At 37.6% G+C, this 27,268-nt stretch overlaps 2 protein-coding genes across 7 annotated transcripts; one reads left to right on the top strand and one right to left on the bottom strand.

Annotated features, from left to right (window-relative positions):
• Positions 1-3,824: 3,824 nt before the first annotated feature.
• On the bottom strand, positions 3,825-7,476 carry LOC136261320 (ciliary microtubule associated protein 1A-like). Of its 2 annotated transcripts, XM_066055306.1 has the most exons (5): positions 7,400-7,462; positions 7,038-7,344; positions 4,626-4,849; positions 4,038-4,178; positions 3,825-3,992 (listed from the first exon to the last, which is right to left on the bottom strand). In XM_066055306.1, exons 2-5 carry the CDS (start codon positions 7,342-7,344, stop codon positions 3,903-3,905), a joined length of 762 nt encoding a protein of 253 aa, XP_065911378.1. In that variant the 5' UTR covers positions 7,400-7,462; the 3' UTR covers positions 3,825-3,902. The 2 variants fall into 2 exon arrangements, with proteins under 2 accessions (XP_065911378.1, XP_065911377.1); XM_066055305.1 differs by having other exon boundaries at positions 7,038-7,476.
• A 78-nt stretch (positions 7,477-7,554) lies between these two features.
• LOC136260817 (protein kinase C-binding protein NELL1-like) lies at positions 7,555-26,925 on the top strand. Of its 5 annotated transcripts, XM_066054690.1 has the most exons (17): positions 7,555-7,659; positions 18,092-18,930; positions 20,780-20,871; positions 21,187-21,755; positions 21,849-21,921; positions 21,971-22,053; positions 22,250-22,381; positions 23,235-23,307; positions 23,364-23,458; positions 23,541-23,679; positions 23,733-23,843; positions 24,163-24,315; positions 24,509-24,628; positions 24,689-24,784; positions 24,866-24,985; positions 25,075-25,151; positions 26,744-26,925. In XM_066054690.1, exons 3-17 carry the CDS (start codon positions 20,826-20,828, stop codon positions 26,774-26,776), a joined length of 1,920 nt encoding a protein of 639 aa, XP_065910762.1. In that variant the 5' UTR covers positions 7,555-7,659; positions 18,092-18,930; positions 20,780-20,825; the 3' UTR covers positions 26,777-26,925. The 5 variants fall into 5 exon arrangements, with proteins under 5 accessions (XP_065910762.1, XP_065910763.1, XP_065910761.1 ...); XM_066054691.1 differs by lacking the exon at positions 7,555-7,659 and having other exon boundaries at positions 17,829-18,930; positions 25,075-25,137; XM_066054689.1 differs by lacking the exon at positions 7,555-7,659 and having other exon boundaries at positions 17,852-18,930.
• The last annotated feature ends 343 nt before the right edge of the window (positions 26,926-27,268 follow it).

Below are 27,268 nucleotides of genomic sequence, written 5' to 3'. Positions count from 1 at the left end.
TCTACAGGGTGATTTCTTTGCAGCTGAACTCTCTACATGGTGGTTTCTTTGTAGCTGAACTCTCTACAAGGTAATTTCTTCTAGCTGATCTCTCTACAGGGAGATTTGTTTGTAGCTGAACTATCTACAAGGTAACTTCTTATAGCTGATCTCTCTACAGGGTGATTTGTTCGTAGTTGAATTCTGTACAGGTGATTTGTTTGCAGCTGAGCTCTTTACAAAATGGTTTCTTTGTAGCTGAACTTTCTCCAAGGTAATTTCTTCTAACTGATCTTTCTACAGGGTGATTTGTTTGTAGCTGAACTATCTACAAGGTAATTTCTTCTAGCTGATCTCTCTACAGGGTGATTTATTTGTAGCTGAATTCTGTACAAGTGATTTGTTTGCAGCTGAGCTCTTTACAGAATGGTTTCTTTGTAGCTGAACTCTCTACAGGGTGATTTGTTTATAGCTGAAATCCCTACAAGGTAACTTCTTCTAGCTGATCTCTCTACAGGGTGATTTGTTTGTAGCTGAACTCTCTACAGGTGATTTGTTTGTAGCTGAACTCTCTACAAGGCGATACTTCTAGGTGATCTCTCTACAGGATTCCTTGTTTCTAACTGAACTCTCAACAGGGTGATCTGTTCATAGCTGAACGTTCTACTGGGTGATTTGTTTGCAGCTGAACTCTCTAAATGGTGGTTTCTTTGTAGCTGAACTATCTACAATGTGACTTCTTCTAGCTGATCTCTTTACAGGGTGAATTGTTTGTAGCTGAACGATCTACAAGGTAACTTCTTCTTACTTATCTCTCTACAGGGTGATTTGTTTGTAGCTGAACTTTCTACAAGGAAACCTCTTTTAACTGAGCTCTGTACAGGGTGAATTGTTTGTAGCTGAACTATCTACAAGGTAACTTCTTCTAGCTGATCTCTCTACAGGATGATTTGTTTGTAGCTGAACTATCTGCAAGGTAACTTCTTCTAGCTGATCTCTCTACAGGGTGATTTGTTTGTAGCTGAATTCTGTATAGGTGATTTGTTTGCAGCTGAGCTCTTTACAGAATGGTTTCTTTGTAGCCGAACTCTCTACAAGGTAACTTCTTCTAGCTGATGTATCTACAGGGTCACTAGTTTGTAGCTGAATTCTCTACATGGTGGTTTCTTTGTAACTGAACTATCTACAAGGTGACATCTTCTAGCTGATCTTTCAATAGGGTGATTTGTTTGTAACTGATGTCTGAACAGGGTGAATTGTTTGTAGCTGAACTCTCTACAGGATGATTTGTTTGTAGCTGATCTCTATACAGGTTACTTATTTCTAACTGATCTCTTGAATTCTGTTCAGGGTGACTGCTCTATTAGGATGACTGCTCTATTAGAGTATCTCGATCTCGCACTTGCTACACCAAGTTGGATTTCGTGTTATAACTCCGTGGCCTTAAGTCTGATTCTTCTACACCATTGAAGAGCCTTTCTAAGATGATAACTCCATCTGTACAGCGATTTTCAAAGCATTACCCCAAGTGGTTTATCTGGTAGGCGTGGCAAGCATAATAATAATAATAATAATAATAAAATTAAAAAAATTAAAAATTAGCTAATCTCGATTGCATAATTGTTACACACTGTTGATTTTTTCGCTGTATCTTCCTGGTTTTTAGCTCAATTTCTTTCAAACCACAAAAGGTTTGAGGTTCAATAGTTAACCTATTCACCCACCGATTTTCAGCTTCTTCCCATACGCGGTTTACCCTGTAGGCGTGACAACATATTGGTGTTATTTTTCGTGCATAATCGCTCATAACTCTTTGCCTGTTTATGGTATTCCAGCCAAAGTTGGTACCGAGATGCGCCTTTATACCCCCCTTCTGTGTGCCAAATTTCAAGGCAATCGGATAACGCGTTCGCGTTTTATAGCAGTTTTTGTAAGTGTGCGAAAAGAGGAAGAAAAATAAGAAGAAAAAAAAAACGAAGAAACTAAGCCAATTTTTGAAGTCGCATATCTCAGGAATGCCTGAAGCGATTTCGCTCAAATTTGGAATGTGGAGTACTGAAGGTGGAGGGAATGTACACAGCAAAATTTGTCTTGTTTCATCAAGGCAGCACAGAGCTACGGAGGTGCGAAAATTGCGTTTTCTTTCTTCCTGTCAATATACTCACGGGGTTGCGCGCCGGCTTCTTGGGCCGCACGACACACTACCGTGTGTCTTGATCAAGGGGTTGCGCGCCGGCTTCTTGGGCCGCACGACACACTACCGTGTGTCTTGATGCTGTTTGGCTAGTGGTGTTTATACTACTATTGTAAATAAACTCCCAATTCCTTTACTATCTTATTGCACCAGGTTATAGTAAGCACTGCTTGTACTACCAATCACAACACACCAACATAATTCTTGGGGCATTGTTACAGGGTGACAACTAAACATATACTGCATGCTTAAGTGTAGCTACTGCCTATTTTATATTCCATAGGCATTAGCACCATTTTAGCCAAGTGTTCTGTCTTATGTAGACAAGTATGCAGTGCGTTTTACTGTGCAATGTACATTCTATGTCTTGAAGTTAACTTTTATAGAAATGTGGTCTCTTAACACAGGTGGTCACTATGACAGGTTCCACCTTACAATTGTAAATGATATCACATATCTAACTCAGCATCTAATAATTATGTTGGAAATACAAATCTGCACTATGTATAAGTACCCTACTGCATGATGTTTGTGGGCGGGAGAAAATAAGGCTACTTTTTGCTCTTATAAATGGCTATAACTTTTGCAATAGTAAAAGCTATGGACTTTCATTAAATGTTAGTGTACTCTTCAGAGCAAGAGCAATTAATTTGACACCAAGTTTGTAAAGTTTGAACCATTTATAGGTGAGACAGATGAAAAACTGACTATTTTTAAGCATTAAATTGTGTGTAAAGGTCAAATCTGAGGTGGCTCCCTATCAAACAATAACCTTTATGATACATACAAACTTTGTGGCAAGTTTCATGTTTTTATCCAAAAGGGCACCAAAAAAAGATCTTAGCACGCTAACTAAATACATTTTGGGAGTGTTTGCAAATCCGCGAAAATTTCCCCCTTGAAATATTTAGGCTATACAGTATCATAGGTAATGGTGTCTATGGTGAGGTTAACTAAACAGGTACATGTAGCTAGCATGATCACTATAACTAGTCCCTTGGTACTGAGTTAGCAGTAAAGTACACCATGATCTAGCACCAATGGATTGCACATGATCATGTATCCACACCGAGCAGTTAGTAACCATGACATGCAGGAATAGTGAATTCATTCATGTACCTAGCTCTATAATACCGCAGTGTAGCTATATCTAACTGCCAGTGCAGTATGTACAAAATCACTGATACAAGTTCACTTTTGATGATCGCATGTGCAATACACTGTAAATTCTGAGATGTATGGTGGTTATCATACAAAGTGACCACAAAAAGGAAGTTGCATTCACTTAGTATGAGTGGACAGCAGAAAGGAAGTTGTCGACAAATATCTCTGTCACCTAAGAGGCAACATGATCTCAACATTCATATTATTTTTATGTTGTGTCTATTACAATATGGATTTAAATACTGCAGAGATTTTGTGCTAAATAACATATAAACTTGATGGTGTCATGCAATTCAAACACGTGCACCAGCCATCACAACTGCAGCCACTCAAGTCTTGAAATTGTTGATAAGACAGAGCTTTTATACTAATTGCAAGAGTTTCATGATGGGGAGAGAGAGTGTTTAACAATACATCCAGTAACACCTTCTCTAACAACAAAAATGCTTGACCTAAGAAACTTCAAGTGGCATTCAATGAAGGACCATTATTTGTTGTTTTGTAAGACATTCATTTTACAGAAAAATAAACAGTTAACAAATTGTACAAGTCATTGGTTCAGTGGTTACTGCACAGGATCCACCATTGCTGCCATATAAGGAGAATGCTTGATGCCAAATGAAAACTTGGGAGGTTCACATTTGTTTTTTGTAACCTATAGTCTAAAATAATTACACTAAACTAAAAGAAACACAATTACCTTCTCTGGATAGTAAGCTCCTGGTCCGGGTTTAACTGACTTGTCAACGATGAGCTCAAATCTTCCAGCAAGGGAGTATGCTGGGTCCCTTCTCATGTATAGAGATGGAACAATTGTCTTGTAACTACCTGGTCCAGGAGTCTATCATACACACATGTGGAGCATGTAATACAAGATAGCAACTCAAACATAAAAACGTAGTGCTAAGATTTTTATAAAAATCATCAAACTCATTAATAGAGCAGTCACATAACATTTTCAAACTGTTACAAGTGTAAGGTATGGCTTCCCCATTATTGACAGTTATATAAATAAAGTAATGTCCCATATCAAATTATCAGTAACAATGTTTACATTAGTTACCCTGGTATTTTGTTTATATGGATACACTACATAAGGATAATCAATTCCTTAGCAACATTCAATATAAGTCTTTAATCATAAAATAAAAATAATATATCTTTGAAAATTGGGTGCTGAACTGACAGGCTGTCTACAATAAACAGCAAACCAAATGCTTGATAAACAACAGTACAATTAAGAGTCAAACATGCTAAATCTCAAAAAATTGTGTGTCCAATCCCTAACCTTTTGCAAATCTTCATCAAAGCCACCATTTCTGCTCCTTCCAGTCATGGAGTAAGATGGGTTTGATGTCTTCCCCACAATGTTAGTACCGAGCAAAGATGGCAACATGTAGGCATTAGGAGAAGGGTTTTCATCCTTAATGCTGGTCTTTGTGCGCAGGCCAAATGAAAAGGCAGGAGGTCTTCTCTCCTTCAATAGAGGGGTCTTCTCAGCTTGGTAAGCATCTAAAATACAGTAGTGGTGCACATACTATTAAATTTACAATTACAGTGTACGTTATATTAAGTGACACACACACGCGCGTGCGCGCACACACGCACACGTACACAGTCATGTGTATGCACACCAATGCTCACACATGCATGTGTGTGAGCATGCATGCACACAAATGCACTATATACAAACTGTAACAAAAGGAATAAATGTCAAATATAGTGGAACAGCTATCATTATGAGGAAACAGAGATAGCTGCCTCAGTAACAGTCGCACTCTTTGAAATAAACTATTCAGTTATGATCAATAGCTACATGAGTCAAAAATGATGTAGAATTGGTACTGTGCACAAAGTAAATAAGCCTAGTACATTGTTTGAGAATTGCCATCTTCAGTAAGTTGTTCACAATATAAGGCCCACTAACTGACTACATTATGTTATGGTAATAAAGCTATGATAATGCAAAAATGTAGGTAGGAGAAATAGATAAATCCAGTTGATGATGAAACACATGACATCGACAATTGTGTCCAGTTTTTCATTCAAATCAACATAACTTTTATTTCAACAAGACATAAAACTGCTTCTTTTCCCTCTGACATTTCTACAAATATCTATTTATCAACTAGTATATATATTTAACATTCAGCTTGTATATATTTTTAATAATAGCATGTAGCTATATACACGTGACTGCTGTATTAGAGCATCTCAACAGCCTACCAAGAGGCGTGGTCACTACTCCTGTTAGTGATGCCACGATATATCGTATATCATGATAATCGTGATAGAAACATGTCCTGATAATTGTGATAGAGAAAAATCTATATCGTGATATAAAAAATACAAATTATTTAGTGAGAAGTGATTTGATATTTGCAAAAAATGAGGATATTTTTATGGCAACGTGTGGTGATGCATAAACAACTGTCAACTTTTTTATATATTGATTGAATAAAACTTGTCCTGTGAAAACATTAACATATTCTCATATATTGTGATTATCATGATATAGGTCCCATGGTATCGTGATTATCATGATATTAAAATTTTCATATCGTGGTATCGCTAATTCCTGTGCTACCATGCTAAACTAATAAGGGGAAACTACAGTTATCTACCGGGTGTCCACTGCCCAGTACCTTCTACAGTAGTATAAGCACTAATTTGTGTCTAAATATGCTACTTAAAGAGTGTTGATAGGGAAAATTAATGTCTTGATATGGCTTCATTGCATGAAGAAAGACAAGGCACAAAAGGTACACAATCCTCGGAATGCCAAAAGGCACATGCCACTGGTGAGTTTCTTATTGTGTCATAAAATGGTAGCCATAAGCTGCTTTGTTTGGTGCAGGCAGGCAGGCCGGGTGGGCAGACAGGCAGGTCGGGCAGGCAGACCAAAATTCCAAGTTTGGAATGAGATTTTTAAAAATTCTATATCCAGTCGCCTGTAAGTGATTTCTTACCTCCTAAAATGCCACCTTTAATTAATAATCATCCTACAGACATCTTCTGTGAGAATAATAGTCCATCTAGCATTGAATACTGCATTAAAAATAGCGTGCATCATTTTTTGATATGAATCAAAGTTGGAGAAATGCAGTTGTATCCTTTTTTGCAAATCCAGTCACAAATAATGTTGCAACCAGACCAGGCACTACATGACAGGCTTTCAGCAAGCCCTTCAGCACCCTAAATACGACAGTCAACAAATGGTAACCACTAACTTAATTTTTGAGGGTCTAATTCACAAAAATTTCCTGGAGGGAGAGGGGAATGCCCCTAGACCCCTATATACAACTGGATACTAATGTGATCGAGATACACTAATAGAGCAGTCACCCTAATACTAAAGTCTGCTATTCTGATAAACTACTGAAGTCACTCTCAGATTCAGTATCATTAGAAAGTTTAATGTTTAAAATTTCCTGAGGGGGGGGCATTCACCCTTCTGGGTTGTGTTGCACGCTAAGTATGTCATTCTCTGAATACCCCCCCCCCCCCACTCCTGGCTATATACACACAGAATCAGCAGTTAGTCTATGTATTTTTCATTTGACAAACTATAATGGATATACTTTATTTAAATGTCTACAGCTTTGCAGTTTAATCAATGGGCCACAGATCATATACTAACATTAATCTCTCCACATCCCCCAATCAGACCACACAAATACACACAAACATACAAACTAACCGGGGCCCGGTGTTATGAATATAACAGACTTCTTAGGCCTCCCATACAGCGAGTATATTGGACTGCCTTTCTTTCCGAACCGCGTTACACCGGGATCAACAAAATAGGCTGGCCCCGGACTGGATACATAAGCATGGTGGTGTTGGTGTTTCTTTCCAAATGAAAATGCGGGGTTACGATGCTTTGTGGAGTCATGTTCTCTGTGTCCACACGTCCCCGGTAAGTAGTATTTAGCTGGGCCAGGTCCCGACTCTTTAGCAGCGATCCGCGGTCCTTCAGGACTAGGGCTTCTGTCAACTCGCCCCATCTGTGATCGTCAACGTCAAAGGTTTATTACGAAACGTAGACGATAAAGAGTTTACCAAGAAAGATATCACATTTGCTGGGGAGGCTTGTTGTCATGTAAAAGCGTCTTGCGCGTTAACTACCTCATATTCGCGCGTCATGTGCTAATGATTGAAATAGCGAATCAAATTCGTTCAAATTATTAAATTTAGACGCCTCAAAAAAAAGTGATTAAAGTGCGGTACTGTGGTTGAAGTTTCGGAGTTCGGGGTGTCGTTGAGATAATACGTGTAAAGAAAGCGTTATTGACGGGAGAAGTGTTGGACACATGAGCCAGGTACACACGCATTGCATCGTGATGCTTAAAAGTGTAATATTTTAGTCTGGCATTATTACTTGAATGCATGGATTGTTATTCATAACAATTACATAGACGAGTAAATTGGTAAGGACGGGCAAAGTAAATTACCTGTTTCTCATTAGCCACTTCATGCAGGCAGGTAGCTACTCATAAGAAAGTACCCAAAATCACAGCTACAGCAGTCTATCTGTCACTACAAGGATTATGAAAGGCCTTCTAAAGCTTATGCTTACACTTTTACCATCTTTCTGAGCTGGAAGAAACACTTTCTTATAGCTCTAAACATTGAAATGCTTGTGCACGTAATCTGGCACACTTATTGCTAACTTTATGTTTCAGAAGACCAACCCCAATGTCAGGAGGTAGAACTTTAATTAACCCCTTTACTTTTCAATAATGATTAATAAAAGATCAAGATACTCCATCTAATAGAGCATTCAACTAACTCTAATGAAACAGTCAAAAGATTGTAATAAATAATGAGTTGCCCACCCGCATTGATTTTGGCTAAGTTTCTGATCTGAAACATTAAATTAACAGCAAGTGGCCTAATTAAATTCCTAAGATGATATCGAAGATCATCTTATCATCACATAAACATCTTCAAGCTCCTAAGCTGTTATACATAAGCACAGTGGTGGTATAACACAGAGTAGCTACATAGTATTACAGCTCACTACTCCATATAACCAAGAGTATATGTGACCGGATTTGTGAAAAGGTACCTTTTTCACACACAAAATTTGACCCATTTTTTGAACCTTAAAGCCTCATAACATTTTAATCATGGCATATAATTGCTTGAAATTTTCAATGAATGCAGCTACAGTATCTGACTACATTTTGATACTAAGAGCAAGTTAATCAGTATAAGGAGTCATGTGTTACATCATTTTGTTTGCTGGTATGTCAAATGTGTGGAAAAGGTACCTTTTTGCAAATCTGGTCACATAATAATAGAGTTGATAATAGAGAGGTTGCTATTATGTACTCCAGCAGTTACCATGTAATTAGCTGATAGGTTTCAACATCTACACCCGTAATTCCAAGCTCCTGAAAATTATTATCAAATGTAGCAGTTCAGTGATTCAGAATCATCTCTCTTCAATACTGCTTGCATTTGGGAATCAAACGTGGACATAATATAGCTACACATTCAATTTTGGAGCAGGCTGTACTATGAAGGTGGCCTGCCATAGAGTCTTTGGTGGAGAGTGTACCAAGTAGGCATTTCTGAGGGATAAGTTTTCATAATAACATACACAACTTGTGACTGTTTTATTAGAGTTTATGACTTGTCTCCCACTCCTTCCGAGCTTTGTAGAGCTTCTTTTCATCATCCGAATCAGAAGCTAATTCATCTGCCTCATATTCTGTGACAACATTCCAGTCAGACCGGTCAGTGATCTGTATGTACTTCTGCCTTACCCTGACCTAGCTTAGCAACCGAATATTAATGGTCAGAATGTTGGTTGAATTGTGGACAAGCAGAAGAAACAGCACTGTAAACAAATAAAAAGTTACAAGCAGCTCATAAATAACTTCAGAGTAACTCCAAATACTTCCGACAAGTTGCTATAAATTTTTTTTATTTAACTGAATTTTCTGCTAACTGACTGCATGACTGCTAAGCATAACACAAATATGGATAAGGCTACAGGCTTGATTCTCCACTATTTGATATCACTTCAGCCTATAGCTAAGATATTTTTTTCCAACTGCATGCAGCAACTGCAATGCATGCATCGTGGATCTACCATTATCCTTCTTTGTGTTCCATTTCTTTCTCCGCTACTGCATACGTGTTGATTGGAAATCACTCATGGCATGGCTTTAGTGTTTTATTTTCCATAACGTGATTGGATTCATTGCAGAGGCCCTTCTCATACTTTTCTTCACTTGTAATGCTGTATAACAGGTGCAACATAGCTATAAAGGGGAGAATGGCAACATCATATTTCATCATTGGTAATTGGGGACACATTTAGTCTTGCGATTGATATGTCTATTTCCCTTGATCAGTGTGGTATGTAATGAATTATGTTACTGTAAAAAAAAAGTAACAAACAAGTGTAAAAAAACATTAGAAATTTTATGTTTAGGTAAGGATTGCAGATGAAAAAGCAATGAAACAAGGGAGGTCATCTATGCCTACATCCATGTATTAGTGACATTAATCCCTACTCAGTCATAGCCATACCATTGACAGGCTGAAGTAGGAATTAAATGTCAAGCTATTATAGCTGCAAGTCTATGTTTCATTGCTTTTTGTTTTCTGCAAGTTTTCCTTACACTTGTATAATATATTATCTAATCCAAAACAGCCAAGCTGTAAAAAAAAGAGTGCGGCCCTCAAAAGGCTATGGTGAAAAAAGATGTGAAATCCAAGGTGGTGGTCAAGAAATGGCTGTGATGGTAGGTTAATGGTAAAAATTTTAATAATGACAATTCAGGTGAATTTGGTGCCGCTTGGTTTTGGCACAAAATTCACCTGAATTGTCACTATTAAAATTTTTACCATTAAGCTACCATCACAGCCATTTCTTGACCGCCACCTTGATCTTTTTTCACCATAGCCTTTTTGAGGGCCGCACTCTTTTTTTACAGCTTGGCTGTTTTGGATTAGATTTCACTTCTTTTTGTATTTGTATACCCCAAAGCCAGCCATAGGCCGGCTTTGGGGCTTTTTTAACCTATCTTTTTTTCTTTACCACAGGAAGAAGAAAAGATGAAGCAGATGTTAAATACTTTAAATATTTCTGATTTTATCAGTAATGAAATTATATATACAATACATAAATTATATTGATCCTTCTAGCTGATTTCTCTACAAGATACTCTTTACATGGTAGTTTCTTTGTAACTGAACTCTCTACAAGGTGACTTATTCTAGCTGATCTCTGTACAGGGTGATTTGTTTGTAGCTGAACTCTCCACAAGGTAACTTCTTCTAGCTGATCTCTCTATAGGGAGATCTGTTTGTAGCTAAACTCTCTACATGATGGTTTCTTTGTAGCTGAACTTTACAAGGTAACTTCTTCTAGCTGAATTCTCTACAGGGTGATTTGTTTGCAGCTGAACACTCTACATGGTGGTTTCTTTGTAGCTGAACTCTCTACAAGGTGACTTCTTGTAGCTGAACTCTCTACAGGGTGATCTTTTCATAGCTGGACTCTCTACAAGGTAAATTTTTCTAGCTGATCTCTCTACAGGGTGAATTGTTTGTAGCTGATCTCTCTACAGGATGATTTGTTTGTAGCTGATCTCTATATGGGTTACTTGTTTCTAGCTGATCTCTTGAATTCTCTTCAAGTAACTGCTCTATTAGGATGACTGCTCTATTAGAGTATCTCGATCTCGCACTTGCTACATCAAGTTGGATTTCGTGTTATAACTCTGTGGCTTTAAGTCTGATTCTTCTACACCATTGAAGAGCCTTTCTAAGATGATTACTCAACGATTTTCAAAGCATTACTCCAAGCGGTTTATCTGGTAGGCGTGGCAAGTAGTTGTCTTTTATTAGCTAATCTCGATTGCATAATTGTTACACACTGTTGGTTTTTCGTTGTATCTTCGTGGTTTTTAACTCGATTTCTTTCAAACCACAAAAGGTTTGAGGTTCAATAGTTAACCTATTCACCCACCGATTTTCAGCTTCTTCCCATTAGTGGTTTACCCTGTAGGCGTGACAACATATTGGTGTTATTTTTCGTGAATAATCGTTAATAACTCTTTGCCTGTTTATCGTATTCCAGCCAAACTTGGTACTAAGATGTGCCTTTATACCCCCCCTTCTGTGTGCCAAATTTCAAGGCAATCGGATATAGAGTTCGCGTTTTATGGCAGATTTTGTAAGGCTACGAAAAGATGAGTACAAAAAAGTCTTAGAAAAAAACTAAGAAACTAAGCCAATTTTTGAAGTCGCATATCTCGGGAAGGGTTGAAGCGATTTCACTCAAATTTGGTATGTGGAGTACTGAAGTTGGCGGGCGTGTCCACAGCAAAAATTGTCTTGTTTCGATAAGGCAACACAGAGCTACGGAGGTGCGAAAATCGCGTTTTCTTTCTTCCAGTCAATATACTCACAGGCGTTGCGCGCCGGCTTCTTGGGCCACACGGCACACTACCATGTGTCTTGATATGTATATTGTGATTGTTGAGGAGGGCAGAGGCATTTTGCAATCTCCTGTTTGACACATGTATGGAAAGTTTAGATTTAGTTTTGGTAAATTATTCTGTTGTATTTTAGTCATCATACAGTACGATAGTAACTGTATAGTAGGGACCACAAAGGAGTAGGCGTGGCCCATAAAATAAAATCACCCAAAAACCAGCCTCAATTTTCCCTGACGACAATGAGGCAATATTGGTGAGGTAAAACTCGGCCCAAACAAGCTTTCAGATCGGCCCGAAACGCTTTCAACAAGTTGCTATAGAATTTTTTTTTTTTTTGACAGAATTTTCTATTGACTGACTGACTGAGTAAGTAAGTAACTGACTGACTGATGCCTTAAGACAAGCGTAACTCGATAACGGCTAAGGCTACGCGCTTGTTCGCTGTCGCTTCGGCCCGACAGGTGCCTTTTGGTACGTACAATGCATTCTTCATGGACTTACCAGTGTCCTCCTTTGTGTCCCATTCATCTTTGCTGACAGGGAAAGGTTTCGATTTGGCGCGAGCATGTGATGGCTTCCCTTCGAAACGGAAATTGTCCGTATTTTCATAGTGGCTATTTTGATTGCAAAGGTGCTTTTCAAACAGTTCTTGATTCGTATTGCTGTGTAACGGGTTGACATAGCCGACAGCAAAGCATAATGGATACTTCGCTTTTCAGGTGATAATTAATAAAATTGGGGTGTGGCACCATTTCTTTTGGTATGCGTAGATTGTAGAGGTGCTTCCGGAAAAGTTCTTGATTCATGTTGCTGTGTAACAGGTTGACAACCAAGTGTAATGGATACTTCACTTTTCAGATGATAATTGATATAGCTGGGGCGCGCGGCGCCATTTCAGATGCGGTATGCATGGGTTCACCAGTCATAATAAAATTATTTACAAAAAAGTTAACAAACAAGCACACGAAAAAAATTGGAATTTTCAACTAGAGTAGGGACCATAGCACATCGATAAAAAGTACTGAAACATGCTGGAGTAGTGCACGATATTAAATCACAGTAAAACAATAAGAAGTGTTATATCCCTACTGTGCGTTTCCGTTATGGTATCTTGAGCACAGTAGGGATATAACACTTCTTATTGTTTTACTGTGATTTAATATCGTGCACTACTCCAGCTTGTTTCAGTACTTTTTATCGATGTGCTATGGTCCCTACTCTAATTGAAAATTCCAAATTTTTTCGTGTACTTGTAGATTTAGTTTTAACATATTTATTTTACTAAAAGTACTTTTAGTTTTAGTTATAGTTAACTTAAACACTTTATAAAGCTGAGACGACAGTTTATTAGTTGATTCTATCAGATAATTTCCATCTATTGTTGACAAGCCAGTAGAAAGTTTGATAAGTGAGGCAAAAACCAGTGATAGAAGTAAAAGTTCCCATGATATAGAAGTTGATTGTCACAATCAGAAGCTGTAGAGTCACTTTTTCCATCAAACTGCTCTGTCTGTAATAACATGCATTAAATTACATCATTTAACTGGAACTGACAGAAAAAAATATTGTTGTCAAAGTACATAATGTCAACCACATGTAGTAGGTAAATAGATAACTTGTATGTGTAACTACTATAACCTTTTATCTATGTGATCAGTCTGCACAGTATCGCTGAAATGGATACTAGCTTTTACTATCAAGACATCCTGAACAAAATCTTTCTGGATACATGTATCCTACAGATAGCGACATCATCACTTGCTATAAGCATTGTATATTATATAGTTATGCAACGGGCACGAGTGCATTTATACAGGCAGAGCACGAGTGCACGTTGTATAAATGTTATGTACCACTCACCTAATAGGTGGGGAGAGTCTCACAAGGCAGTTGCACATCTTATAAAGGCCTAACATTGATTGTGAGTAACAGAGCCGAACGCTGTGGTGACGTTTTCTCTACAGTATCTCACCACCAGAGATATTGAAAGCTAGTACGCTATGGGATACCTATAGCACTAACCTGCCTTTGTTGTCTGCCAATGACTTTGATACCCAGCCAGTTCAAAGAATCGATGCGCTTTGACTCGTTATATTGAGCGACATAGAGCTTTGTATTGTGGGACTCGTTTTTGTAGTGGTTGCTAAGCTTAGTACATTTGCTAAAATAGATTAGTTGGTTGTTACTAAAGGATAATGAAGGCACAAAATAATTGTTTGGGCGATTGTGGATGCATATTTCTACCCACCGCATATCAGCCTTTGAACAGACCATGGAACAGCAAAGCTACTACTGCTACATTGAAAAGTAGGTTAGTAACTTATGGTCCTAAGTACTTAACTTAATATAATAACTTATTTACTGTCCCGATAGCAAAGTTAGTTGGCTTAACTTAGTACAAAAATGATACCAATATAAACTCCATCCCACAATCGCAAGTTTTCTAACATTGCGTGTTGAAGCATAGTAATGTATTAATGATGTTTTAACGTATGGACAACGTTTTGATGGCTATTAGCCCACGCTATTAAAACCACGATCGATCTTCAGATGTTACTGTATAAAACAAATGGGATGAGTTCTCGTTAGTTCTTTCACCTATTGGGTGAGTGCGCCCCAAGTGATATATATCACTTATACCACGGCTGCTTGGGATTTTGCTGACATATACACCCGCAGCCCTCAGGCTTTGGGTGTATATATCAGCAAAATCCATGGTATAACTATTACATAATGCACTCGCTGCGGTCTGCAACAGTACCGTATACAAATTATGGCACTGGCAGCGCCTTTGAACTGCTCACGCAGAGTGGTACATTTGTTGCGAACATGTTTGCTTAGATAATACAGATATCTGTTACAGCCCTACTGCACAATGCTGTTTCCTCTGCTTTTCCACCAGCAACAAAAAGATGGTAAGGACTATGTTGACAGTCAAAAGAAAATAATGAGTTGGGTAAATTTTATGATTAGAGCTTGTGTACCTGTATGTTTTTTGTCCATTACCATTATAAATGGCACAATGTCACTTTCAATTAAACCTTTGATTATTAATATTTGGTTGCTGAGGGTAAAGAGGCAATCGGGGTGAGGCTGAATGCATACGGATTGTTCTCAGGCTAGTCAGTGACATGTGCATATACACACTTCACTGCATACAACCACACAAGAATCAATCAATCCCTGGAATCATAATTATACAGAGCTCATCAAGCATGATTTTTTTCCTCTCCACTAAGCTTGAGATCATTCTGTCTTTCTCAGCAAAGAGTATACCCAGTAATTATCATGCAAGGATTCCTTTTTCCTCCTACTTTCCTTCATTTGTAAAGTTTCATCTATTGAGGCATTGCTTGAGTGGTGCGCCACTTTCACACTTATAGCTCAAGTGTTGTGGATATACATTGTATAAAGTCTTTCTACTGCACTTGTTAGCATGCCATACCTGCAAGTAACACAAATCTTGGTAAGAGCTAGATTGTAATACTTCTACAAGAATGTTATCAGCCTGTCTAGAGTTTAGCTTTTATGTAAGAATCCTTGGTGTTGACGTAAAGATATTTATAATTATTACTAGCTGCGCAGCCATGATGGATATATAATCTATAGTGTTTTCTAGTCTTGGTGATCTCTTTTAGTTAGTTTTTGTTATAGTCTACTAAAATGTATGGTGAATTTTTCTTAAACTTTTACTTGAAGTAGTATATATTATATAGTTATACAACGGCCACGAGTGCTCTGCCTGATATAAACGCACAAGCCTAAGGGCCATCAGGCCCGAAGGCAAGTGCGTTAATACAGGCAGAGCACGAGTGCACATTGTGTAACTGTTATGTACCACTCATCTAATAGGTGGGGAGAGTCTCACAAGACAGCTGTAACACTTATAAAGGCCAGGTTTCTAACATCAATTGTGGGTAACCAAGCCGGACGTTGCGACGACGTTCCCCTGCAGTACTGCAGCCACCTGAGATATTGAAAGCTAGTACGCTATGAGTTATATTACTAACCTGCATTCGCTGTTCGACTCTCATCATGTAGTGCTTAGCATGCCAGCGTGATCACTCAATCGCCATATAGACTAAGTGCCAGACTAATCGCCATAGTGATTCTCTTGAGCAAAAAAAAGCAGCTAAATAGACAGTTTAAGTAAACAAAACCTAACTACTAAACGATACTAGTCTAATTCTTACTATTCACACTGGCTAAACTCGAATCTGGTGGCATGACAAAACTGGTTACCACAATCGAACGTAAAGGTTAGTATTATTTAGAATATATTTGTTTTATTGAGTCATTGTCGAAGTGGACTACAGTTTAATCTGGGCTAAGATGGCACCAGACTAGTAAGGTGTATAAGTACGTTTATATATATATATATATGTAGACTAGAGTTGTGGCCACCCGCGTTGGCTTGTTCGATCGCCATTGGCTGCTTGTAAACATTATACGTATTGGTGACATTATGGCCCACCATCGACCTTTACATGTCAGGCTATAAAAGAATTCGAGTGATCTGTGAAGTGTCTTTCCACCTATTAGGTGAGGTGTCGTAGTGGTCTTGGCCACCAGCACTTGTGTTATGCTGCACAAAACCGCAGCCACTGCAATATCTGTATATTGCACTGCGGTCGGTGCATTATAACTTATAATGCAGTTGTTGCGGTCTACAAAACCGCAACCAGTGCATTATAAGTTATAATGCATTCGCTGCAGTCTGCAGCAGTGCAATATACAAATTATGGCACTGGCGGTGCCTTTGAACTGCCCACGCAGAGTGGTACATACACCTGTAATAGTTGTTGGACTTAAAAGTCCTAAATTTTCAGGTTTATAGTCTCTTTGTACATAGTTTTTTTTTTAAATTTAGTTTTTGTATTAATAATTATTGTTTCATTGTACTAAAAGACAATGACTTGCATTTTTTAGCCAATTTAGTAGTTGACTAACTAATTTGAAGAAGAAAAAAAACATGCCTTGATAAAAGTACTTTTAGAACTATATGCATGTAAAGCTTTACTAGGATAAGTTCAGCTACTAGCCTACCACAATGGTGTAAAGAAAGATTAAGAATTTTAAGTTCGATTAGGGATCATAGAAAAAATAACTGAGTAGTGAAACAAGGGAGGTCGCCTACATCTGGACATTCAGTTCCTAATTCAGTCTATACTCACACTAGGGATTGAATGTCCACTAGTCTAGTATATCTTCAGGTGTAGGCGACCTCCCTTGTTTCACTACTTTTTTTCTATGATCCCTAATCAAACTTAAAATTCTTAGATTTTCCTTATGCTTGTTTGTTTACTTTTTTGTAATATTATTATGACTGGTGTACCCACACATATTGCACTAGAATGGAAGGAATGGTGCCAAGCTTATTGCTTTTGTCTGAACATGCGCCCCAAATATCAATTACTGAATTATAGCAAAGTGGCCAGTATATATTTGTTTTCAGCTAAGTTATGTAGCATTGCAGTAGGAGAAGGACCTCTGCAATCAATCCAGTCACAACAGAAAACTTGGATGATTACCATCAAACGTAGGAAAGTCATCACATGGCACTACCACGGATCATCATCTCGTGCTGTCAGCAAAGATAAATGAGACACTGTCGGGATAAAACAGTGAAAAACTCAAGCCTGTATCCTTAGCCATTATCGACTTACAGAAGACATTAGTTAGTCAGACTGGCAGGCAGGCAGGCAGTCAGTCAGTCAGGTAGGTAGTAGAATATTCCACTAAGTATTAATTTTTTTAATTGTTGGAAGTTTCAGGTCGTATTGAAGGCACTTTTAGGAGGGCTTGGTTATACGTAACCAATACTCCATGAAAGGTATTGCGAGGCTGGTTTTAGGGTGATATTTTTGGCCAGAAAAGCTCAAACTTTCATGATCCCTAATATACAGTACAGTACTGTACTGTATGACACCCTTTATGGTTTAAACTTCTTTCATCTACATCACTCAGTCACTATAAATTTATATACTCCATCATTGCATGTATAAAGCTTGTCTGATCTTTGATGGCATGTGAATATATGTTGTATTATTGACCCAACTGTATCCCCTACAAGTCTACTTTCAGGACTTCCTAGAAGACAGATGGTACAGCTCAAGTTACTGCCTATGCCTTGTCATTCTACAAACACATGCAGAGATAGCTTTTACATGCAACCATCGCTTTACTTTCGTTACATCAATTTGTAACTTACCTAATGCAGCCATGATATGTCATGTCATGTACCTACATGTTTTCTTATACACGTTACTTCCTCATTACTCCTTGAGATCAGTCAAGAAACCATGATTAGCTATGTAGCTACCACCTGCTAGTGATGTTGCACTGTTAACACAACACATGCTGAAACTATCTCAAGATCACAGAATATTGTGATAACAAGAACAGGTATGTTACACTTACGCTACCTATGTATGGGTTTATTGCTTTTTTCAAAAGCAAGATAATTATAACCTTGGTAACAAAAGCACACCAGTTGTATCTGAGACTCTAACCCTATCTACTCATAATTGTGCATCAGTGTAAATAGAGATGTATACTATCACTGCATGTGGACAAACAACTGCTGTGTACTTTGTTTACAGTTAAATAAAATAGCTTGTAGTTATGTAGTGTACATGTCTATGTAGTGTACATGTCTATGTAGTTGCATGATGGTGTGTTACAAATAAGCGAAATAACAAAATTACATTAGTATCTGAAATATATTTTATTGCTATTACAATACCATGAGCATTCTATGCACTGGCATAACCGATTACACAGCAATATATACTACAAAAGTTGATACTAGGGCATGCAAGGAGCTATAATAACTCTGCAATGAAGCCATGTATGCTGCAAAGAGTTATTTTATAAAAGGAAATGTGAAGTGAGGACACTTGGGGCGGGAATCAAACTTGCAAACTTTGCCCTGAAAACAACTCACTCTACAAGTAGTTCGTATAGCGTACATAAAAGTTCCAGATTTCTAGAAGATGTTTCTTCATACATCATGTTTTTCTTCTTGCTACACTGATGTAATGAAACTGATTGACCTAGTTGACATGGATGTCCTGGACAAGATACCGCTGAAGAATCGAAGGACTGAAGATCCTGTCTAGAAAAATATAGGTAAACATATTGACCTGTGATACTTTTTGTGGAACCATGCATATTTAAGAAACAAAAGTTTTGACTTAGCTGCATATGTCTTAAATATTGTTACAATTGCGTGGGTTGAAAGGGCAACATATATTCACTTTTAAGTTTTGGTTCATTTAGATGTACTGAATTAACCACTGTGTGATTACAAGTGTATAGGAATGTGTACCCATTGTGTTCATTTGTGTTTCGAACTTACCTGAAATCCTTTACTAGTACAAGGTAGAAGAATAATTAGCAGTACATGGTCAGCTCACTAATTTGTATCCAGCTAGGTTAGACATTTAGCAAAAAGAATGGGCAGTGTAAAGTTCATATAGTCCATGCATGCACTCTCTTCAGTGATATACACAAGGTAAGGTGTAGACTTATATGGGCTCAAGCAGTTCCTATCGCAGAATCTGGAGGCAATCATGTGGTGAAAATTTTCCAAGCAACAAAATTCCTCACCAAAATTCAAAAATTTATTGGGGCATGCCCCTCACTAGTGAGAGTACAATAAATAATTCATATTTGGTCTACAGTAGCTACAAATAAATATGAGGCTAACTGGTCCTATCAAACATTACATGATAAAATTATGTTGTGGAAACCTGAGACAACTGATCCTACATCAAACATCACACAATCAATTTGTTTAAAATCTTGTTAACATGTAATTTATGACCACACAATTATTTATATGCATGATGAACTCACAAAAGTATTATAATTATAGTTCAATAACCAGTCCTATCAAACATTGCATGTCATAAAAACCTGTTTCACTGGTCCTATCATGATAAATGATTAATGTGCTGCGAATGCTAACTGAAGCTGGATGTGCACTTAAGGTGATATTGCCAGATTAACATCAATTATTTCATTATTTTCATAGAAAAAACAACACTGCACATGGATGATCATTAATAGCTACCATCATCAATTCTTTCATTACATGTTTGTAGAAATAATATTTTTAAAACAAACATAATTATACAATTACACGTGGTTGAATTATCTCTATAACTACTCATGATCAGGCTTACCCCACGATGCTGTTACAGTATTATAGTGTGACTGTTGGCAGATAAGAATGGTGCAATCATTGTAGAGTGCATGTGGCTTCTATTTAAATGTTACCATTTCTACAACAGGAACTAAAATTGAGTGATTTGTTTTCCTGATGAGTTTGCTATCATCACTATGATGATTAAGAGGAACTGAAATACAAAATCATTTCCTATACAATTTACAAACTCCATGCCAACGTGATGACATATAATAGCTAAAATATGTTTTGTTTATATCAGTGTAGCAAAGATTATAGTATATTGTCCAAGTTTAAATTTCACTGTACTCATCACTAAAACTGAGTGAATCTATGCATTATGGCAGCCATACCTAATTAGGTAATCGCATAAAAGCTAGCTGTCATATGCTAACATCATAATCATTCCATATATGGCATAGGATACTCCACAGATTAATGAATTACATTTAGTTAAACACTGCACAGCACACTCAGTACTTAGTATAAGGCATATGGCTCATCACCACAGTCTCTTACAACATGTAGGGCTACACTACATAGAATTTCATTGGCCATAGTCTCGCAGTCCGGTAGCTCCATGACGTTTTCAAGACTACAGGCATAGCTTAGCATGTGGGTGGTCATGATGCAGCATGCATTTTGTGGTATAGTTGCATCATCTGTTGTTTTGTCTACATGAACTGACATAGATATCCTTTTCCTTATGATATAATGTAAAGCCATATCCTGGTGTGTTGGTAGCTATATAAGTGACACTACTTTACGGTCAGCTTATAATATATGTAGTTGAAATTGTTGAAGATTGACTGAAGCTGTAGCCAGAGCTGACAGAATGAAATTGTATTATCTTCTAACTTTGCTGACTCTTATTGTTATAAGTGAGTTAGAATGTTGTATAGCTGAGTACGGGGCTATGAATAGGTTTACAAATTAAATTGGTTGCAACACCAGCCATAATATAGATACAGCCATTAGGTATAGATAAAGTTATAGTCTCTAGACTGATTACTGTAACAGCCTTCTCCTTATATTAAGAAGTTCCACCAGTTTATGTCAAGTTTGTGGTGTGATGGCTGGAAACACCAAATGGCACTGCCATGTATGCAGATGACAGCCTCTGTGTGTCATGTTAATAAGTGAATAACACATAATTAGCTAGCTGTATAGTTTCATGCTGTAACGTACAATTTTAGGTGCAGCTCAGAAGTGTAAAGTTCATCCTCACGAAATTAACCTCCTTAAGAGTCTTCTACAAGAGACTGAGTACCTTGACAATGTTGATTTGACTGATGGAACAGGCAGCAAAAAATCTCCAGCCATTGAACTAGATGGTACCCATGGTATCAACGTTGACAACACCAGTCTCATATTTCTGGAGAAACTACACCAGTATACGTGTCAAAGAAAAGAGATTTTGTTCCATGCTAGTGTAAAGTTTGATGGTATGGCAGATGGTCCAATATTATTCATACACACAAGAAATGAAGTGGTAGCGTTTTCACTTGAAGTTGACTCAAATAATGAAATTATCAAAATTAGCTTTATTCATCAAGGAGTAACTATTGCCGTATCATTTAACTATACCTTCAGTGACTTATCAGTTTGGCATAATATCATAGTATCATTTAATGGTAGACTTGTTACTGTACATGTTGACTGTGAGAAAGTTGGTGAACAAATTATTGCACAGCCTGACTACTGTCTACCATATGGTGTGAAACTTAATATTGGCAGTGACGTTCAGCACACCAAGTTTTTCAAGGTATAAATTAAGTAAACACATGTATAGCAATTTGGTATTAACTGTTGTGTACCTTGTAATACTTGATTATATCATTTCTGTGTATATTTGCAGGGATTCTTACAAGACTTGGTGATTTCATTTAGAGAAAAGGGTATTCAAAGATTTTGTCACAACGCTTATACAGGTATGTATACAAGATATGGGTCATTTGACCAGTGCATATTATACTGTAGAGTGTCAGTATACTGCTTCTTATCAAGCATTGAATAATTCACTTAATGAATTGATGACTGTCAATTACCAACTCAAGAATGAGGTAAGTGTATGTATATACAACCTTTTAGACTTTTTATAAAATTTGAGTCAAATATGTCGTTTTTACCTCTGCAAAAAGCCAGCCCAATGATTTACCAAAACATATCTATTGTAGAAAGGTTTTACGGTTTACTCTTTAAGTCATAGAGATTGTATTGACTGGATACTGTGGTTATTGGTTTATACTTCTTCTGTAGTCTGAGGAGCTAAAGCGAAACTTTTCTATGATGAGAGAAACGACTAAGCGTTATTCATGTTTCATTGATGGCAAGCAATATGATTATGAAGAATTTTTCAAAAGTCAAAATGGAGAACTTTGCTTTTGTAGTGTAAGTATATATGCAACAAGAATATATAGTAATCCCTGTTGTTAGAATGTATGTGAACTAGGCCTAATGTGAACATGTATGTGCCAGTGTGTATGTGTGAACATGTATGTGCCAGTGTGTATGTGTGAGTGTATGTTGTGAATTGTGTGTGTGTCTGTGTGTCTGTGTGTGTCTGTGTGTGTGTGTGTGTGTGAGGCAGCATAGCCAAGTGGTTAGGGCATCAGCCTGGTAATCGAAAGGTCCCAGGTTCGATTCCCGGTTGAGCCACTTTGGTGTTGTTGTTGTTTCCTTGAGCAAGAAACTTTACTCACATTGCTCCAGTCTACCCAGCTGTTTAAATGGGGACCTGGTGGCCTGGTGTCAACTGGGGAAGCAGCCCACCCAGCTGTAACATCAATGGGTACCTGGTATTAACTGGGGAAGCAAATGCCCAACTGTCCTTGTCTCGCTTAGTGGTGTTGGGGTCGTTGTGGAACTTTAGGTTCCGCGACCTCTCTCCAAGAGACCTGGACAGTCCTCCTGCGGGTTACTAGCCCTGCCCCAGGAGGATTTGCCTGCACAAGGCTCAAGTGCCTGAGTGGTGCACAGGCATCCCAGTGCTGGTTCACTGGGCGGCAATAGCTATGTTTCGCATAGCTGCCGGAGGCTTTGCTTTGCTTGCTTTGCTTGTGTGTGTGTGTGTGTGTGTGTGTGTGTGTGTGTGTGTGTGTGTGTGTGTGTGTGTGTGTGTGTGTGTGTGTGTGTGTGTGTGTGTGCGCGCGTGCGTATATGTGTAGTGTATGCGTATATGTATGCGTATTGTGTGTGCGCATGCAAAAGTGTATGCATGATTGCAATCATATATTCATTTTAGACTGGGGGCACTCCAAGATGTACCAATCCAGAAAATTTAGTACGTCCTACACCTCCACCTGAAGATAAACAAAGTTAGTGCTCATATTTTCATGAACTATTATTAATGTGATTTTCATGGTCATTTCAGTGTGTGCAGTTAATGGAGATAAGATATTAGCAGATCATTTGTACTTTACAAGAATCAGCAACCACTCTTGTAAATCACAAAGATGTGACTCAAATGTAAGTAGTGTTTTTAACAGTATGTATTATTTGAATTAGTGTTCAGAGTATCATTCAGTATTCGTAATATTACACTTTATAGTTAATTTTGAACCTTTTTGTTAACACGATGAGAGATGCACAAATTCACACTTGTGAGGATTATCTGAGGAACTGTTCTAATGCAACAGGTTGGAGTGAAAAACAGAAACTAGCATCTCAATGCTGTGGTTTTTGTAATGGTGAGTACTTCATATGCTACTTTGATTCTCAATAGCAACATTGTTTTCACTAGCTTGCCAACTCCAGTCTGACTGTCCTGAACATTCTGAATGCATAGACCAGCACAACAATTACACTTGTAAATGTAAGGTTGGCTTTCTTCAGGATGGCAACACTTGTAGAGGTAGGTGTATCACATCTGTGCCTATAGTAACAATACTGAGTATTGCATGAAAACTTAATCGCATAATTCTAACTTTACTATGAAGACAACTTTATCATAAATTTCAGTGGTATTATAAAATAGAGCAGCCTGATTATAGATTTTGCTAAAACTGAGTAGTAACTATACTCATCTCAGAGGACCTTTTATCTACTTATTAGAAAAAGTATTTTTATAATTACTGGATGGTCAACAGCATGTCATCACATCCTTATTACATATAATATAATATATTGTTTTTTTATAGCTCATGTTAGTCTGTATGTTTTGTGCGTTATAGATATTGATGAATGCAGAAATGGTGTTATCGATAAATATGGACATTACTGCCCAAGACAGGCAAGATGTATTAACACTCCGGGTGGATTTACTTGCCAGTGTCCAAACGGATACCAGTTTATTGATCAAGGTGGCTTCCATTCAGAATGTTCAGGTGCAATTGCAATTATATATATATGCACACACTATAGTGACTTTTGTCAGGCACTGAGTTTTGTTACAGTATGACAAAGAATCTTGATTGCATTCTACAAACACAGTAGCTAATATAGAAAATCTAGCTATGCATTGCAGAGTGTTTGGTGCAAAGCTGTTTCTAATAGTAGCTATTTCTATACTATTTACAGATATTGATGAATGCAAGGATCACTCTGTTTGTCCAGTTGAATTAACGTGCAAAAATAATGATGGATCATTTGAGTGCACATGTGATGACGGTTTTGTCAGAGCTGGCGATCACTGCATACGTGAGTTTCAGTAACCACAACGATATTGCTTGTATTGTGAAAATATTTCTCCACCTGTAGCTCATTGTGATCCACCATGTCATTCATTAGGAAAGTGTGTAGCTAACAACACTTGTATGTGTCCTGGAGGACTTACTGGGAAATACTGTGAAAGTGGTATGTTATCAGATAGTTGTGGGTCACTGTGTTATTAGTAGGTAGTTGAGTAGTTGTAGCTCCTCTATGTTGTCACTGTAGATATCAATGAGTGTGACAGTAACCATGGGTGTAGTGAACATGCCACTTGTATCAACTTTCATGGTGGATATTTCTGTCTCTGCAAAAATGGCTACCATGGAAATGGAAAAACTTGTACTGGTAAGTGGAAGTTGGTCTCTTCTAAAAGAATGCATTGTTCCCTTGTGTATATATTACTGGTATATTATCCTAGTGTTGCTTTCATGTAGCTGATCTTAACTCAGCATCAATAAGTGAAGAACAGGATCAAAGTGTTGGTAGTGGTCACTCATGTAAGAATTGTAAAGTAAGAAGCTATAAATATTGTCATATCATAAAACAAGTTATGACAATCCATACATTAGTTGCTATTCTACTATATTGGTGTGCATTAGATGTTTGAATTATGCATGTGAAGTGTTTTTACCTAATGTTCCAAATAGGAGATCCACAAATAGGTCACTTATTAAGACTTGCACTCTTGGGCAAGGAGGAATGATTAAATTATTCCAATAAAGCAGTCAGAGAAAATAATTATTTGTACTGCAGTTTATATTAAGCTCCAGGGAGTTCCCCTTATCCTGTATATGCATGCTGTTATCTTCAACACAATAAATTGAAAACAGTTTTGATCAAAATTACTCATTTAGATGTATCACTGAAGTTATGTAGGAAAGCTCTCCCAAAAATGGGGCACCACCTTTGGAACCTCTCTGGATTTGTCATAAGTTTTGCAATCAGTGGTATATTATGCATATGATACAGGTTTTTGCAATTGAATTCGGCGACTTTGCAATTGAATTCGTTCCGTTTGCAATTGAATTCGTCGGTTTTGCAATAGAATTCGTCGGTTTTGCAGTTAAATTCGTCCGTAACAAGAATGGCAGCTGGAGAAAACACGAAAACATGGTGTAGCAGCTGCTACAAGAACTTGTTCAAGTACAACATTAGTAAACAACTCTTTATAAGGCAATAATTCTTCCTCTACAGCCTATCCAGCAACATTCCAAATTCTACTGCGCCATTCGCGATGGGTGTGGTCACTCGCGAGCAAGCTAATTAACTTGTCAGACAGCTATTAGCTTCGCGCGCTACCAGCTCCAATTACCTTCTAGTGTCTCAAGTGTAACTCTGTCATTAGTGTCTCTTTCTTGGAGCAGTTTTGTTTATGACGAATTGTAATGCAAACGCGACGAATTCTATCGCAAAACCGACGAATTCAATTGCAAACGGGACGAATTCAATCGCAAAAACGACGAATTCAATTGCAAAAACCTGTAATTAAAAGCCTAAAATACATAGACTGGTTATACACACAAATGACAGATGTTCTATCATCGTAGTAGGTACGGTTGACAGAACAACCCTACTACTTGCATACATTGGAAATATCAGCTTTCATTTCTCCAGTATCCATTCAAATTATGTATTAGTCAGTTCAGTTTGTGCGACAACAGCTGGCATGGGGGAGCATATATGTTTGCGTGCTTCTGAACAGCTATATAGTGGAGCCTCCAAGGAGCTATAAAAGAGACCTACCAATCCAATTTTACCTCTGAAAAAAGATAACTAAATTTCATCAAGATTATTTGGCCGTCCCAACTGAGTGTCCATTATTATAGAGATTCCACTGTATACACACCATAACGATTCCAGAAACCTTCTTTCAAGCATTCCATAGCACTTTTTAATTTGGGTGTTTTCAATTTGAACTTGAGGGAACGCTTATTGTATAAATAGCAAAAAGTCATTTTGCCCCTCCAGCACCTTCATGAATACATACACACACACACACAAACACACACACACACACACACACACACACACACACACATACATATTTAGTGCCTCTATATGGATAATCATGTCTTATAACATAATCATGATCTTGTTTGGCAGGAGGAACCCGTATCACCATATGATGATGAGTAGCTACTATTGATTGTACAGTGAAGAACAATGAATTTGTGTTTTTAATTGTACATTGTAAATATAAAGTTTTGAGTTGACTTTTGTGTTATATTTTATCTTGGGATATATATAATAATTATACTAAAATGACAGTTTAACTTTGAAGCAATCATGATTTAGTGCATGTGTGTGCACACGATAATAGCTGGTATGTTGGGACACTGCATGATTGTATACAATACATGTATAGCACATGCATACAAGTTAAGTGGCTGTATAAGTTTACACAGATACAAGCAAGTTACAAAATATGTTTTATCAACTGCACTCTCTGGCTGACACGTTAACTGTATGCTATAGCTAATGCTGCATCATCAACCCTATATGCACGCCATTGTTATGCAGCACAAATTCACACCAGTCTGATTTACAAAGCAAAGCAAAAATTGCATATGTTCTTGTCTATTGTACAGTGTGTTTCATAAAGTGTGTTTGAAAAAATCCATGACTGGA

Source organism: Dysidea avara, chromosome 7 (genome assembly GCF_963678975.1).
Source record: "Dysidea avara chromosome 7, odDysAvar1.4, whole genome shotgun sequence".
NCBI classification, from domain to species: Eukaryota; Metazoa; Porifera; class Demospongiae; order Dictyoceratida; family Dysideidae; genus Dysidea; species Dysidea avara.
This window is presented reverse-complemented; position numbering and strand designations above follow the sequence as displayed.

Bases quoted from the DNA above. Each gene is read 5' to 3' on its own strand.
- LOC136261320 (XM_066055305.1), bottom strand. From the start codon at position 7,344: ATGGGGCGAGTTGACAGAAGCCCTAGTCCTGAAGGACCGCGGATCGCT. The intron at 4,850-7,037 runs GTTAGTTTGTAT...ACTGTATTTTAG, and splicing joins ATTCATAACACCGGGCCCCG to ATGCTTACCAAGCTGAGAAG. The intron at 3,993-4,037 runs GTAATTGTGTTT...TTTAGACTATAG, and splicing joins GAGCTTACTATCCAGAGAAG to GTTACAAAAAACAAATGTGA.
- LOC136260817 (XM_066054690.1), top strand. From the start codon at position 20,826: ATGAAATTGTATTATCTTCTAACTTTGCTGACTCTTATTGTTATAA. The intron at 22,382-23,234 runs GTAAGTATATAT...TATTCATTTTAG, and splicing joins GAGAACTTTGCTTTTGTAGT to ACTGGGGGCACTCCAAGATG. The intron at 23,308-23,363 runs GTTAGTGCTCAT...TGGTCATTTCAG, and splicing joins TCCACCTGAAGATAAACAAA to TGTGTGCAGTTAATGGAGAT.